Source organism: Pelobates fuscus, chromosome 8 (assembly GCF_036172605.1).
Source record: "Pelobates fuscus isolate aPelFus1 chromosome 8, aPelFus1.pri, whole genome shotgun sequence".
In the NCBI taxonomy this organism is placed as follows: Eukaryota; Metazoa; Chordata; class Amphibia; order Anura; family Pelobatidae; genus Pelobates; species Pelobates fuscus.
This window is the reverse complement of record NC_086324.1, coordinates 179,017,419-179,030,803: the sequence shown is the minus strand read 5'-3', so window position 1 is coordinate 179,030,803 and position 13,385 is coordinate 179,017,419. Positions and strand designations below refer to the sequence as shown.

The following is a 13,385-nucleotide window of genomic DNA, read 5'->3' as shown; positions in this document are numbered from 1 at the left end:
TCATACAAACATACAACATACAACAAAACTCTGTTATTAAAATAGAGCTAACTGATCCAGCAGTATGTGCACGGACAGAGGCATCAGTACATTGATAGCTATGTTCATTAGGAACATTAAAGAGCCTAATATCTCAGTATCGGTAAGGCACTCCTAGGGAGGAAACAAGAGGAAAAGAACATTTGGGATAGTGTGAAACTAACTCTATTCTTTGGATTTTATTGTATGTATTGGGGCTGATGTGTACTATTATCGTTGCTGCCGCCCAGGAGTAGTGGGAGTCTCAGCACAAGAGAACTAAGACTTTTTGTATCACACAGCCTGGTTACAATGCTGCCACCCATCCCATGTGTTCCCTATTAAGGGTTAATAAGTATAGGGGTGTATATAAAAAATACCCCTCTCTGTCTCATTAGAGATTTCTTTGCCTGAAGCTCAAGGAAGCAAGTTGAAAGGTCAGAGTAGGACCCACCTGAGAGGTCTGCCTTGACGTGGCAGGTGGGCATTCCCTCCAATGGCCATTGGAGTAACTAAATGACCTCCATTTGTTTAAATATACATAGGGATTTAGGAGAGAGCGCAGGTAATCTTTTTTTTTTTTGTTTGTTTGTTTTATTGTATGCATTGGGGCTGATGTATACAGTAGCCGTTGCTGCTGCCCAGGAGTTGTGGGAGTTTGAGAACAAGGATTAATTTTGAGCAGTAGAGACAATGGGAAAACAGGAGAGACAGAGAGAGAGAGAGCGTAGTAGACAGAGAGAGTGCAAGAGAGAGCATAGTAGACAGAGAGTGCGAGAGAGAGACAGAGAGAGAGCTTAATAAACAGAGACAGTGCAAGAGAGAGGAAGTTAGGGAGAGACAGAGAGAGAGAGAGAGAGAATGTAGTAGACAGAGAGAGAGAAAGTGAGGGAGACAGAGAGCATAGTAGACAGAGAGAGTGCAAGAGAGAGAGAGAAAGTGAGGGAGAGACAGAGAGCATAGTAGACAGAGAGAGTGCAAGAGAGAGAGAAAGTGAGGGAGAGACAGAGAGCATAGTAGACAGAGAGAGTGCAAGAAAGAGAGAAAGTAAGGGAGAGACAGAGAGCATAGTAGACAGAGAGAGAGAGAGGGAGAGACAGAGAGAGAGAGCGTAATAAACAGAGTGCAAGAGAGAGAGAAAGTGAGGGAGAGACAGAGAGCATAGTAGACAGAGAGAGTGCAAGAGAGAGAGAAAGTGAGGGAGAGACAGAGCATAGTAGACAGAGAGAGTGCGAGAGAGAGAGTGAGGGAGAGAAAGAGAGCGTAATAAACAGAGACAGAGAGAGAGAAAGTGAGGGAGAGACAGAGAGAGAGCGTAGTAGACAGAGAGAGTGCAAGAGAGAGAGAGTGAGGGAGAGAGAGAGAGAGAGCGTAATAAACAGAGACAGAGGGAGAGACAGAGAGAGAGCATTTTAGACAGAGAGAGTGCAAGAGAGAGAGAAAGTGAGGGAGAGACAGAGAGTTTAAATTAGACTCCAGCTCCCCTAGTATAAGTTCCCGTTTGGCGGTTTGAAATGCTGGGAGCTTGGCTTTACCCGTCACATTGTGTAATGTCTGGGCTTATCACTGCTTTGTCCCTTCCTGACATTAAATGGTTATTGAGTAACTGAACGACTGACACCCCCATGTAGGATGTGAGCGCTCCCCAGAATTCCTGACATTCTCATTCTGCATTGCTGAGCAATAGATGTCAGATTATACAGCACAGTGACTGGGAAACCCACGTTACAGACTTTATTTAAGGCTCCATTCTAACAGTGGGGCAGTTACTATGGAAACCAGTGCATGATTGCCCCTGTTGGATATGTACCCACCAATAAACTCATAAACCTTGTGCAGAATGATAATAACCCTGTGGCTGTATCGCCATCATTGAATTACACCCCAGTGACTCCTTTCCCAATTCTGGTGGGGGGAGGGTATTAAGATGTGTGCTTGCGGAAGGTTTTGGGGGGGCATGCTGCTCAGTTTGATATTTGTGCAAAGAGAAACATTCCACAAGTAGAATAAAAAGTTTATAATTTTATTGAACTTCTTCCAGTGCGGAATCCTTATTCCGGTTTAAGACGCCAAGAGCAAAGTGTTGGGGTGTAGGGATGACACAGAGAGAGGATCAGGGTCAACAAATAGTCTTCTCCCTTTCAGGTCCCCCCAGGAGAAATAAATTACAGTTGTGTCTTTGATGGGATGAATTTACAAAATAAGACGCAATATACAGCAAGATGGGGGTGCACTGCCCCCCAGGGGTACGATAGCACCCCATTTATTCCTGGTCTTTGTCCTCTCCGTGGGTGATCACATAGCAGATGTTCTTGTAATCAACGTTGCCAGCGACATCAGGAGGGAAAGCTGTCCACATGTTCTTAATCTATAGGAAACAGACACAAAGGGTGAGAAAGAGCTGGTACCCAAAATCAGGCAAGTACTGCCGCCCTCCCTGGTAGGATCTGAGTATGCTCACCTCCTCTGCACTGAATCTGTCACACTGTGTGGTAAGAAGCTCTTCAAGGCTATATACAACAAGAGAGACATAAGGGAGAGAGGAGAGAGGAGGAAAGAGACATGAAGGGAGAGGATGAAGGGAGAGTGAGAGAAAGAAACAATAAATGAGGTCAACAGGTGGAAACAGGTCAGATTAAAGGGACACTATAGTAACTGATATGGTATCCCCTGGTGAATGTGTAAGGTAATACAGGTAGAATAAATGAGATTATAAAGTTATAATAAGCACAATTATAAAGTTATAATAAATGAGAAAATGTATTTATAACAAATGGGAGTATTAATTTATAATAATTGAGGTTGTAAAGTTATAATACATGAGATTATAGAATTATAATAAATGAAATTATAGCATTATAATAAATGAGATTGTAGAAATGGAATAGGTGAAGTTATTGAATACTTACAATTGCTTCTTGATTGACCCCTTTCCTTCAGGATCCAGCACCTTAAATGCCCCAGTGATGACATCCTCGGGATCAGCACCTTAAGGTGAAAACAACAGTAAATCCAGCCCTGTCTGGAGTTATCAACCCCACTCACACTCCAAACAAGTCAATCACTGTAAGGATTAATATGAGACTGACTTACACTCCATCCCTGAACGAGTTCATATGAGACTGACTTACACTCCATCACTGAAAGAGTTCATATGAGACTGACTTACACTCCATTCCTGAAAGAGTTCATATGAGACTGACCTACACTCCATTACTGAAAGAGTTCATATGAGACTGATCGGATTCATTTCCGCTCGCCCGAATCACAAGATTAACAGCCGTGTGAGTTGCACGGATGTTACAGTCGCAGTTTTGACCATGCCTCTACGTCACATACTTAGTCTTGGCACACAACCACCTTTGTTCTCTCCTATTCTAAGAAACCCCTATATTGTCCGATTCTAAGAAGATCCCACCTAGTAATGCCCTCTAGATACATTGTATATCAATGATTTGTTGTATGCTTTTACCATGTAGTTAATCAATAATTGTCACTATTCGATTGGTAATGAATCCGACACCTCTAGACTGCCCCTTAGCAGAATTCCTGAAAACCTTTGTCTAATAAATAAACATTGAACATTCTTTGCACTGCCTCGTATTGTCTAATCATTAAGTGCTCCACCAGTACTCGTGCGGGCTCAGTCTGGATAGAACTATAAGGCCGTGTTAGGTCATTCTTGTGATCTTCAAGGACAGGAAAGGAGTACGTTCCAATTATCTTCCACTGTTGTTTCCGTTTATTCACAATTCACTCTCATACCCAGATCAAGTCTCTCACCCAATCACACCAAACTCAGCTCGAGTCTCTCAGCTATTCACATCAAATTAAGATTGAGTCTCTCACCCTTGAGCTTCTCTCCGAACATGGTGAGGAAGACAGTGAAGTTAATGGGTCCAGAGGCCTCTTTAACCATTTCTTCCAACTCCTCATTCTTTACATTAAGACGGCCTGGAGAGAGGGGAGCGAGCAGTCAGAAAACAGGAGGTACGAGGGCAACGAGCAGTCAGAAAACTTGGGGCAATGGAGGGAACGAAGGGAACGAGCAGTCAGAAAACTTGGGGAAACCAGGAGAGCGAGCAGTCAGAAAACATTGGGGGAATGAAGTGAGCAAGCAGTCAGATAACATGGGAAACGGGTGGAGCGAGGGGAGTGAGCAGTCAGATAACATGGGAAACGAGGGGGAGCGAGGGGAGTGAGCAGTCAGAAATGATGGGTAACGGGGGGAATGAGGAATGTGAGCAGTCAGATAACATGGAAGAATGAGGAAAGTGAGCAGTCAGATAACATGGGGGAACGATGAAAGTGAGAAGCCAGATAACATGGGGGAATTAGGAAAGTGAGCAGTCAGATAACATGGGCCGAGGTGGCAGTCAGATAACATGGGAGAACAAAGGAGCGAGCAGTCAGATAACATGGAGGAACGAGGAAAGTGAGCAGTCAGATAACATGGAGGAACGAGGAAAGTGAGCAGTCAGATAACATGGGGGAATGAGGAAAGTGAGAAGCCAGATAACATGGGGGAACGATGAAAGTGAGAAGTCAGATAACATGGGGGAACGAGGAAAGTGAGCAGTCAGATAACATGGGGGAATGAGGAAAGTGAGCAGTCAGATAACATGGGGGAATGAGGAAAGTGAGCAGTCAGATAACATGGGGGAATGAGGAAAGTGAGAAGCCAGATAACATGGGGGAACGAGGAAAGTGAGCAGTCAGATAACATGGGCCGAGGTGGCCGTAGTCTCTCTTGGGGGTGGTTTACTCACCCATTGCTGCGAATGTGTCTCTCAGGTCTTCCTTATCAATGATGCCATCTCTGTTCTGATCAATCACTGTGAATGCCTGGAAACAGAATTATTAATGATAATTATTAGCACTGTGTAGAAAGGGGATATTTAGTTTAAACAAGCTTACAATCTATGAGGATTTGAGGTAGGTGATGTCTAGCACCTGACTGGGACATGGGGGTCTATCAATGGGGGTGTTTATGACACCTGCTGGGAGGGGTAGTTACTAGGGGCATTATTGAGACCAGTTCTAATTCCTGAGAAATGTCTAAGGAGAGCCAGGGTGCATTAAGCATTTGGATCCCTGAGGTTCTCTGTTACTCTCTTCTTGTTTATTAGCTCTAAATATGGCTCAACCCCCCCTTCCTCTTGCCCCCCACTTCACACCTGTCCCTTCACTCATCTACTGCTGAGTGTGAAATTCCTCAGGAATAGCATCATGGTGTGAGAGGAGGACCCGATCATCCCTCACCACAGGGACAACCATACTTACACACACACACACACACATAATCCCACTCAGTGAGTGATACTCCAGGTACACACTGAGTGTGAGAGTGATACTGCAGTCTTTCAGTGAGTATGAGTGATACCCCAGGTCCACACTGAGTGTGAGTGATACTGCAGTCTGTCAGTGAGTATGAGTGATACCCCAGGTCCACACTGATTGAGTGTTACTTCAGTCTCTCACTGATGGACTGAAGGTAAGTGATACCCCAGTCTCTCAGTGAGTGAGAGTGATACCTCCAGTCCATCAGTGAGTGTGAGTGATACCCCAGTTCAATAGTGAGTGTGAGTAATACCCCAGTCTCTCAATGAGTGTGAGTGATACCCTAGTTCATTAGTGAGTGTGAGTCATACCCCAGTCTCTCAGTGAGTGTGAGTGATACCCCAATTCATCAGTGAGTGATACTCCAGTATCTCAGAGAGTGTGATTAATACCCCAGTCCCTCAATGAGTGTGAGTAATTCCCCAGTCTCTCAGTAAGTGTGAGTGATACCCCAGTCCCTCAGTGAGTCTGAGTAGAGAGAACTCACCTCTTTGAACTCTTGGATTTGTGTTTGGTCGAACATGGAGAGGACATTGGAGGACCCTCCTTCTGCTGCCTTTCTCTTCGCTCTCTTTGCTGGTGCCTGAGGGAGGAATGATTATAGAGAGTGATCGGGGTAATTATATGGATATATACAGTTATATTATCGTTATTATAGAGAGTGATCAGGGTAATTATATAGATATATACAGTTATATTATCGTTATTATAGAGAGTGATCGGGGTAATTATATAGATATATACAGTTATATTATCATTATTATAGAGAGTGATCGGGGTAATTATATGGATATATACAGTTATATAATCGGTATTATAGAGAGTGATCGGGGTAATTATATAGACATATACAGTTATATTATCGTTATTATAGAAAGTGATCGGGGTAATTATATGGATATATACAGTTATATTATCGTTATTTTAGGGAGTGATCGGGGTAATTATATAGACATATACAGTTATATTACCGTTATTATAGAGAGTGATCGGGGTAATTATATGGATATATACAGTTATATTATCGTTATTATAGAGAGTGATCGGGGTAATTATATAGACATATACAGTTATATTATCGTTATTATAGAAAGTGATCGGGGTAATTATATGGATATATACAGTTATATTATCGTTATTATAGGGAGTGATCGGGGTAATTATATAGACATATACAGTTATATTATCGTTATTATAGAGAGTGATCGGGGGTGATTATATAGACATATACAGTTATATTATCGTTATTATAGAGAGTGATCGGGGTAATTATATAGATATATACAGTTATATTATCGTTATTATAGAGAGTGATCGGGGTGATTATATAGACATATACAGTTATATTATCGTTATTATAGAGAGTGATCGGGGTAATTATATAGATATATACAGTTATATTATCGTTATTATAGAGAGTGATAGGGGTAATTATATAGATATATACAGTTATATTATTGTTATTATAGAAAGTGATTGGCGTAATTATATATAGACATATACAGTTATCTTATTGTTATTATAGAAAGTGATCGGGGTAATTATATGGATATATACAGTTATATTATCGTTATTATAGAAAGTGATCTTGGTAATTATATAGACATATACAGTTATATTATCGTTATTATAGAACGTGATCGGGGTAATTATATACATATATACAGTTATATTATCGTTATTATAGAGAGTGATCGGAGTAATTATATAGATATATACAGTTATATTATCGTTATTATAGAAAGTGATCGGGGTAATTATATAGATATATACAGTTATATTATCGTTATTATAGAAAGTGATCGGGGTAATTATATACATATATACAGTTATATTATCGTTATTATAGAGAGTGATCGGAGTAATTATATAGATATATACAGTTATATTATCGTTATTATAGAGAGTGATCGGGGTAATTATATAGATATATACAGTTATATTATCGTTATTATAGAAAGTGATCGGGGTAATTATATACATATATACAGTTATATTATCGTTATTATAGAGAATGATCGGGGTAATTATATGGATATATACAGTTATATTATCGTTATTATAGAGAGTGATCGGAGTAATTATATAGATATATACAGTTATATTATCGTTATTATAGAGAGTGATCGGAGTAATTATATAGATATATACAGTTATATTGTTATAGACAGGGATTCGGGTAATTGGAGGTTATAGGACAGGTACTGTGTAGGTTTGGGTAAGTTGTGCGAGTGTAAATAGGTGGCTGTATGACCTAAATAAATGGTTAGTGTACGGGTGTATCAAGTGAATGTGGGGGTAGCTAACTGGGGATAGATGGGGGGAATATAGAAGGAAAAGAGGATAAATCGGGGGGATATGGGGTTCATGGGGGTGTTAGGAGGATGTGGGTGGCGTCAGTTGGATGTTTTAATGGGAATATTGAAATAAAACAGATACATAGATGACATAGACACACAGATAAGACCTGAATTCAGCCATATTGGGATCACCATTATAAAAATATATAATATACAGATATCACTGAGTGAAAACATGTTCATTTGGGCTCAGTACAATAACATAGGCATTCCCAATCTCCCCAACAGTACCCCAACAGTATCTAAACAGTACCCTAATGGTGCCCCAACGGAACCCCAATGGTACCCCAATTGTACCTCTATAGTACAAAAACAGTACCCCAATAGTAAGAATCCAAAGACAGCTATTAACTAAACTGTAGGGAAGTAATGAATTGAATGCATTTAGCTAAAAATAAATTACTTAAAATTGGGAAATTGGTAATTTGGGCCCAAATTGTGAAAGCCAGTTGTCAAATATCCACTGTCTAGTAAATAAACCCCAAATTATTGACAGATCATCCATTCACCTCCCTTTCCTGTCATTTCTCCATTGTCTATATATAATAAATACTCCTGATGTACATTATTATATGTTTAGAAAGCCCCTCCCTGGCCCATTCCTCCAATAATGCAGAATGTGGCGTTGCTGGGGGTTCCCATTATTTTACACATACTAGAAACACAAAGAGCATTATTTACTGGGAGAATGGGCTGCGGAATTAAACATGTTACGTCAAAATAGCACTGCTGCAATTCCCATCTCTACTCTACATTTTCAGTTTATTGAATAACCCTCAGAATAAGGTTTAGAAAAACAAGTCTGGCCTCATCCTGGGCTGGCGCCGGGGTATTCTCTGCCCACGTCAATCAGTGCACCCTCCATCCCAGCACCCATGGGTCCCTCCATCCAAGCACCCATGGGTCCCTCCATCCCAACACCCATGGATCCCTCCATCCAAGCACCCATGGGTCCCTCCATTCCAGCACCCATGGGCCCTTCCATCCTTGCTTGGCTTGTTTCCCTAGCACTCACCATGTCCTCGGTTGAGCTTGGTGCCTGTCCTGGTCAGAAGGAGAGAGTGACATGGGGAGGAAGCCCTTGGGTGGGATTATATACCCCTCTGGCACAAGACGCTGCTTCTAACTTTAGCTGCATCCTCAACTTTGGCTGTAAGGAGAAGGGAGGAGATGGGAGGAACCAGGGACAAAATTGTCCCAACTAAAATAGCTTCGGACTTCTCAAGGCATCTTCTGATTCCTTTCTTGGACACACAAGAAGGAGAGGGAACAGCTGCAGGGCTGGGGGAAGGAAGGCAGTGAGATAGGGGGGCGAGATCCAGAGAATGGGGATTTCTTAATTAGATCGAGACAAGGTGAGTAAGGAGAATATCAATGGATGTACTGCCTGGAAGATTGGATATTAGCCCAAATCACCTGACAATAGCCCTAGCTTACCAATGGTAGGGCGCCCTGTTATTAGCCACAATAATATCAGTATATACCATGGTTTAAATGATGGTTATATATCGCATTATCAACCCAAATACTCCTGGGAGAGTCGGGCTTAAAATCACACACCCCTGGCCAGAGACCTTGGCATTAGCTCAAACATTTCTGGCTGGAGAATACTGATTTTACCCCAGTCTGGCATTAGCTCAGAAATGGCACAAAACCTAAACATTGCCAAATTATTCCTGGGCAAAGACCTGGCATTACTACAAAATCCATGTGTGGGGGAGTCTGTCATTACCCAGTTACCCCTGTCTGGGGCACTCTGTCATTACCCACATACCTCTGTGTGGGGCAGTCTGTCATTACCCAACATACTCCTGTCTGAAGCAGTCTGTCATTAGCCCAGATACCCCTGTCTGGAGCAGTCTGCCATTAGCCCAGATACCCCTGTCTGGGTCAGTCTGTCATTAGCCCAGATACCCCTGTCTGGGGAAGTCTGACATTAACCCAGATACCCCTGTCTGGAGCAGTCTGTCATTAGCCCAGATACCCCTGTCTGAAGCAGTCTGTCATTAGCCCAGATATCCCTGTCTGGGGAAGTCTGACATTAGCCCAGATACCCCTGTCTGGGGCACTCTGTTATTAGCCCAGATACCCCTGTCTGGGGCACTCTGTCATTAGCCCAGATACCCCTGTCTGGGGCATTCTGTCATTACCCCACATTACCCTGTCTGGGGCAGTCTGTCATTACCCAACATACTCCTGTCTGGGGAAGTCTGACATTAGCCCAGATACCCCTGTCTGGAGCAGTCTGTCATTAGCCCAGATACCCCTGTCTGGGTCAGTCTGTCATTAGCCCAGATACCCCTGTCTGGGGAAGTCTGACATTAGCCGAGATACCCCTGTCTGGGTCAGTCTGTCATTAGCCCAGATACCCCTGTCTGGGGCAGTCTGTCATTACCCCACATTACCCTGTCTGTGATTACCCAACATACTCCTGTCTGGGGAAGTCTGACATTAACCCAATACCCCTGTCTGGAGCAGTCTGTCATTAGCTCAGATACCCCTGTCTGGAGCAGTCGGTCATTAGCCCAGATACCTCTGTCTGGGTCAGTCTGTCATTAGCCCAGATACCCCTGTCTGGGTCAGTCTGACATTAACCCAGATACCCCTGTCTGGAGCAGGCTGTCATTAGCCCAGATACCCCTGTCTGGAGCAGTCTGTCATTAGCCCAGATACCCCTGTCTGGGTCAGTCTGTCATTAGCCCAGATACCCCTTTCTGGGGCAGTCTGTCATTACCCAGATACCCCTGTCTGGGTCAGTCTGTCATTAGCCCAGATACCCCTGTCTGGGTCAGTCTGTCATTAGCCCAGATACTCCTGACTGGGTCAGTCTGTCATTAGCCCTGATACCCCTGTCTGGAGCAGTCTGTCATTAGCTCAGATACCCCTGTCTGGAGCAGTCTGTCATTAGCCCAGATACCCCTCTCTGGAGCAGTCTGTCATTAGCCCAGATACCCCTGTCTGGAGCAGTCTGTCATTAGCCCAGATACCCCTATCTGGGGCAGTCTGTCATTACCCAGATACCCCTATCTGGGGCAGTCTGTCATTACCCAGATACCCCATGTCTGGGTAAGTCTGTCATTAGCCCAGATACCCCTGTCTGGGTCAGTCTGTCATTACCCAGATACCCCTGTCGGGTACAGTCTGTCATTACCCAGATACCCCTGTCTGGGGCAGTCTGTCATTACCCAGATACCCCTGTCTGGGGCAGTCTGTCATTAGCCCAGATACCCCTCTCTGGCTGGTGGGGTATTGTTGATTCTTTTCAATTTATAGGCAAAATTCAGATGAAATTCAATATGGGCTTATTTACTAATCACTGAATTGTTGTGAATTAAAATTCAAAAGGTTGAATTGACACAAACATTTTTTATTTGAAAACAAATCTCATCAGGTCCAATTAGAGCTTGGCTGTTTACTCAACGCCCTATGTCCTGAATAGCAGAAGGTGCCATGCCTTAAATACCTTAAATGGCCAGGTCTCCTAACTGAGCAGAATGGCCCACATTAGTGAGACGTCCAAGGTTACGCAATGCTGGTAATTCCTACATTAACTGCAAATAAACTGTATCAATGAGTATAGACCAAATTATCTGCAGGGGACCTCAGGCACAGTGGTGGAGCTAAAGTAGAGAGGACCCTGGTGCAATACATTTTGGACACCCCCATGACAAGGTTGACCAAAAGGTAGGTTCTCATCTCTCGTACAACTCGCACAATGCTTGGCCAGCTGGGGATTTGCCCATCCTTGCAGGGTTGTATTTAGCAATGAGCAGTGTTTGAATGTAGCATGTTTTTGTATGGAGTATGTGGAGTGTAACTGTGTGTAGTGTTGCCATTTGAAAGCAGTGGTTTACATGTGTGTGGTGTTTACCTTTGAATGTAGGTGAGTGTCTGTATGTAGTGTTGACATTTGAATGCAGGGGTGTATTTGTGTGTAATGTTAGTGTTTGAATGCTGAGATGTATGCACATTTACATATACACTGCCACACACACATACAGATACACACACTGACACAGATCCAGATCCACAGACACATGCAAATACACACACTGACACACATACAGATACACAGGCACAGACATGCAGATACACAAACACTGACACACATACAGATACATAGTTACAGACATACAGATACAAACACTGACAGATATACTGTGGCGAAAGTGACCTCACCACTGTTTTTTGAAGGGGCCTTTTTGCCAGCATCCTATCCTGTGACTATGGCCCTAAAGATACTGTTTCTGCCTCCTGGACTTCTAACTGGAACAGATTCAAACTTTTAAAGTGGCATTTCGGCTACAGTCGAAGTGTCAAAGTGGCCGCCATTCGACATTTAAACACATGGCGGTGGCCCTCTTATTTGGTCGAACGTGTTCAGTGGTGTTTTGTCGTCGAGTTCATGGAACTCAAATCGGAAACGCGACGGCACGAACACCGCTGAACAGTTACCTTCCAGGGAACTTTGACTATTCGAACGGGAGTTGAACGGCGTTCGGTGAGTCAAAGCACATGAACAAGGGACACACATTGACTGTTGATTGACACATTGATGTTCATTCACCAGTACGTTCGGTAATTCAAACGGTACTTCCATGGTTTCAAATAGACTGGCCGCACAGCCTAATTCTCTGGACCTGTTTTGGGCATGAAACCATGCGTGCGCTCGGTCAAAAAGAGACTTCCAAGCATTTAATTGTAGCGGAATAGCAGGGGTTAATCCATGATATCTCCGCTGGTAGTCAGAATTCCACAGGTTAAACACAGGTAGCGCAGTATAATTCCCTTTTCCCCAAGGACTAGACGACACATAGTCTGGGAGTCAACTGAGGCTTTATTGAAAGGTCACCAAATTTATCCGATTCCTCATGCAAGGGGTTTCCAGAATGCTACTGCTGGGGTTTTAATTAGTGTATGTATGTGCGTGGGAAACTGGCCATGCAGGGTCATTTCCCATCATTCCTTACCGTACAGGGAAGAAGATGACGTCACCAGGCACAGATAATTCCATTATTTGTATGTACAGTGAAACAGGCATTTTTATATTAAATTCAGTAACACGTGCAATTTACCGTGGATTTGACCGAATGACCCCTCATTGGATTGCGGGGATCTGAGTGAGTATTCTTACGAAATACCGCTCAGATCCCTGCAGAAATAGCCGAATGACACATACAATACACCTTTAGGTGAACCGGGGTTTAAACGAAAGAACAGACAAACAGCTTTGTTTTATCGAAAGAGCGAGTTGCCCGAATGGTCTGGAAGTCCAGCGGTGTTTGGAAATCAAGTAGACGATTTTTGTTCCAGGCACTCGACGACCAAACACCGATGAATATTTAGCGAGCAAAGATGGCCGCCGCCACGTGTTCGGCATACGAACGGCGGCCAGCCATGAAAACCCATTAACAGCTGTTGATACAATGTTGCAACTTATTTAATGGGAGACACACGACCGCATCATACATTACTGGGAGTATTATTGCTGTGGAGCTCTGTTATACACTCAGACACATTACTGGGAGTGTTATTGCCGTGGAGCTCTGTTACACACACAGGCACATTACTGGGAGTATTATTGCTGTGGGGCTCTGTTATACACTGAGACACATTACTGGGAGTATTATTGCTGTGGAGCTCTGTTATACACTCAGACACATTACT

General features: G+C 43.2%; 1 protein-coding gene across 1 annotated transcript; it reads right to left on the bottom strand.

Annotated features, from left to right (window-relative positions):
- Positions 1–2,020: 2,020 nt before the first annotated feature.
- On the bottom strand, positions 2,021–8,841 carry MYL11 (myosin light chain 11). The gene is made up of 7 exons (XM_063430929.1): positions 8,734–8,841; positions 5,846–5,941; positions 4,788–4,863; positions 3,868–3,972; positions 2,928–3,006; positions 2,480–2,528; positions 2,021–2,386 (listed from the first exon to the last, which is right to left on the bottom strand). Exons 1-7 carry the CDS (start codon positions 8,734–8,736, stop codon positions 2,282–2,284), a joined length of 513 nt encoding a protein of 170 aa, XP_063286999.1. The 5' UTR covers positions 8,737–8,841; the 3' UTR covers positions 2,021–2,281.
- Between the last annotated feature and the right edge of the window lie 4,544 nt (positions 8,842–13,385).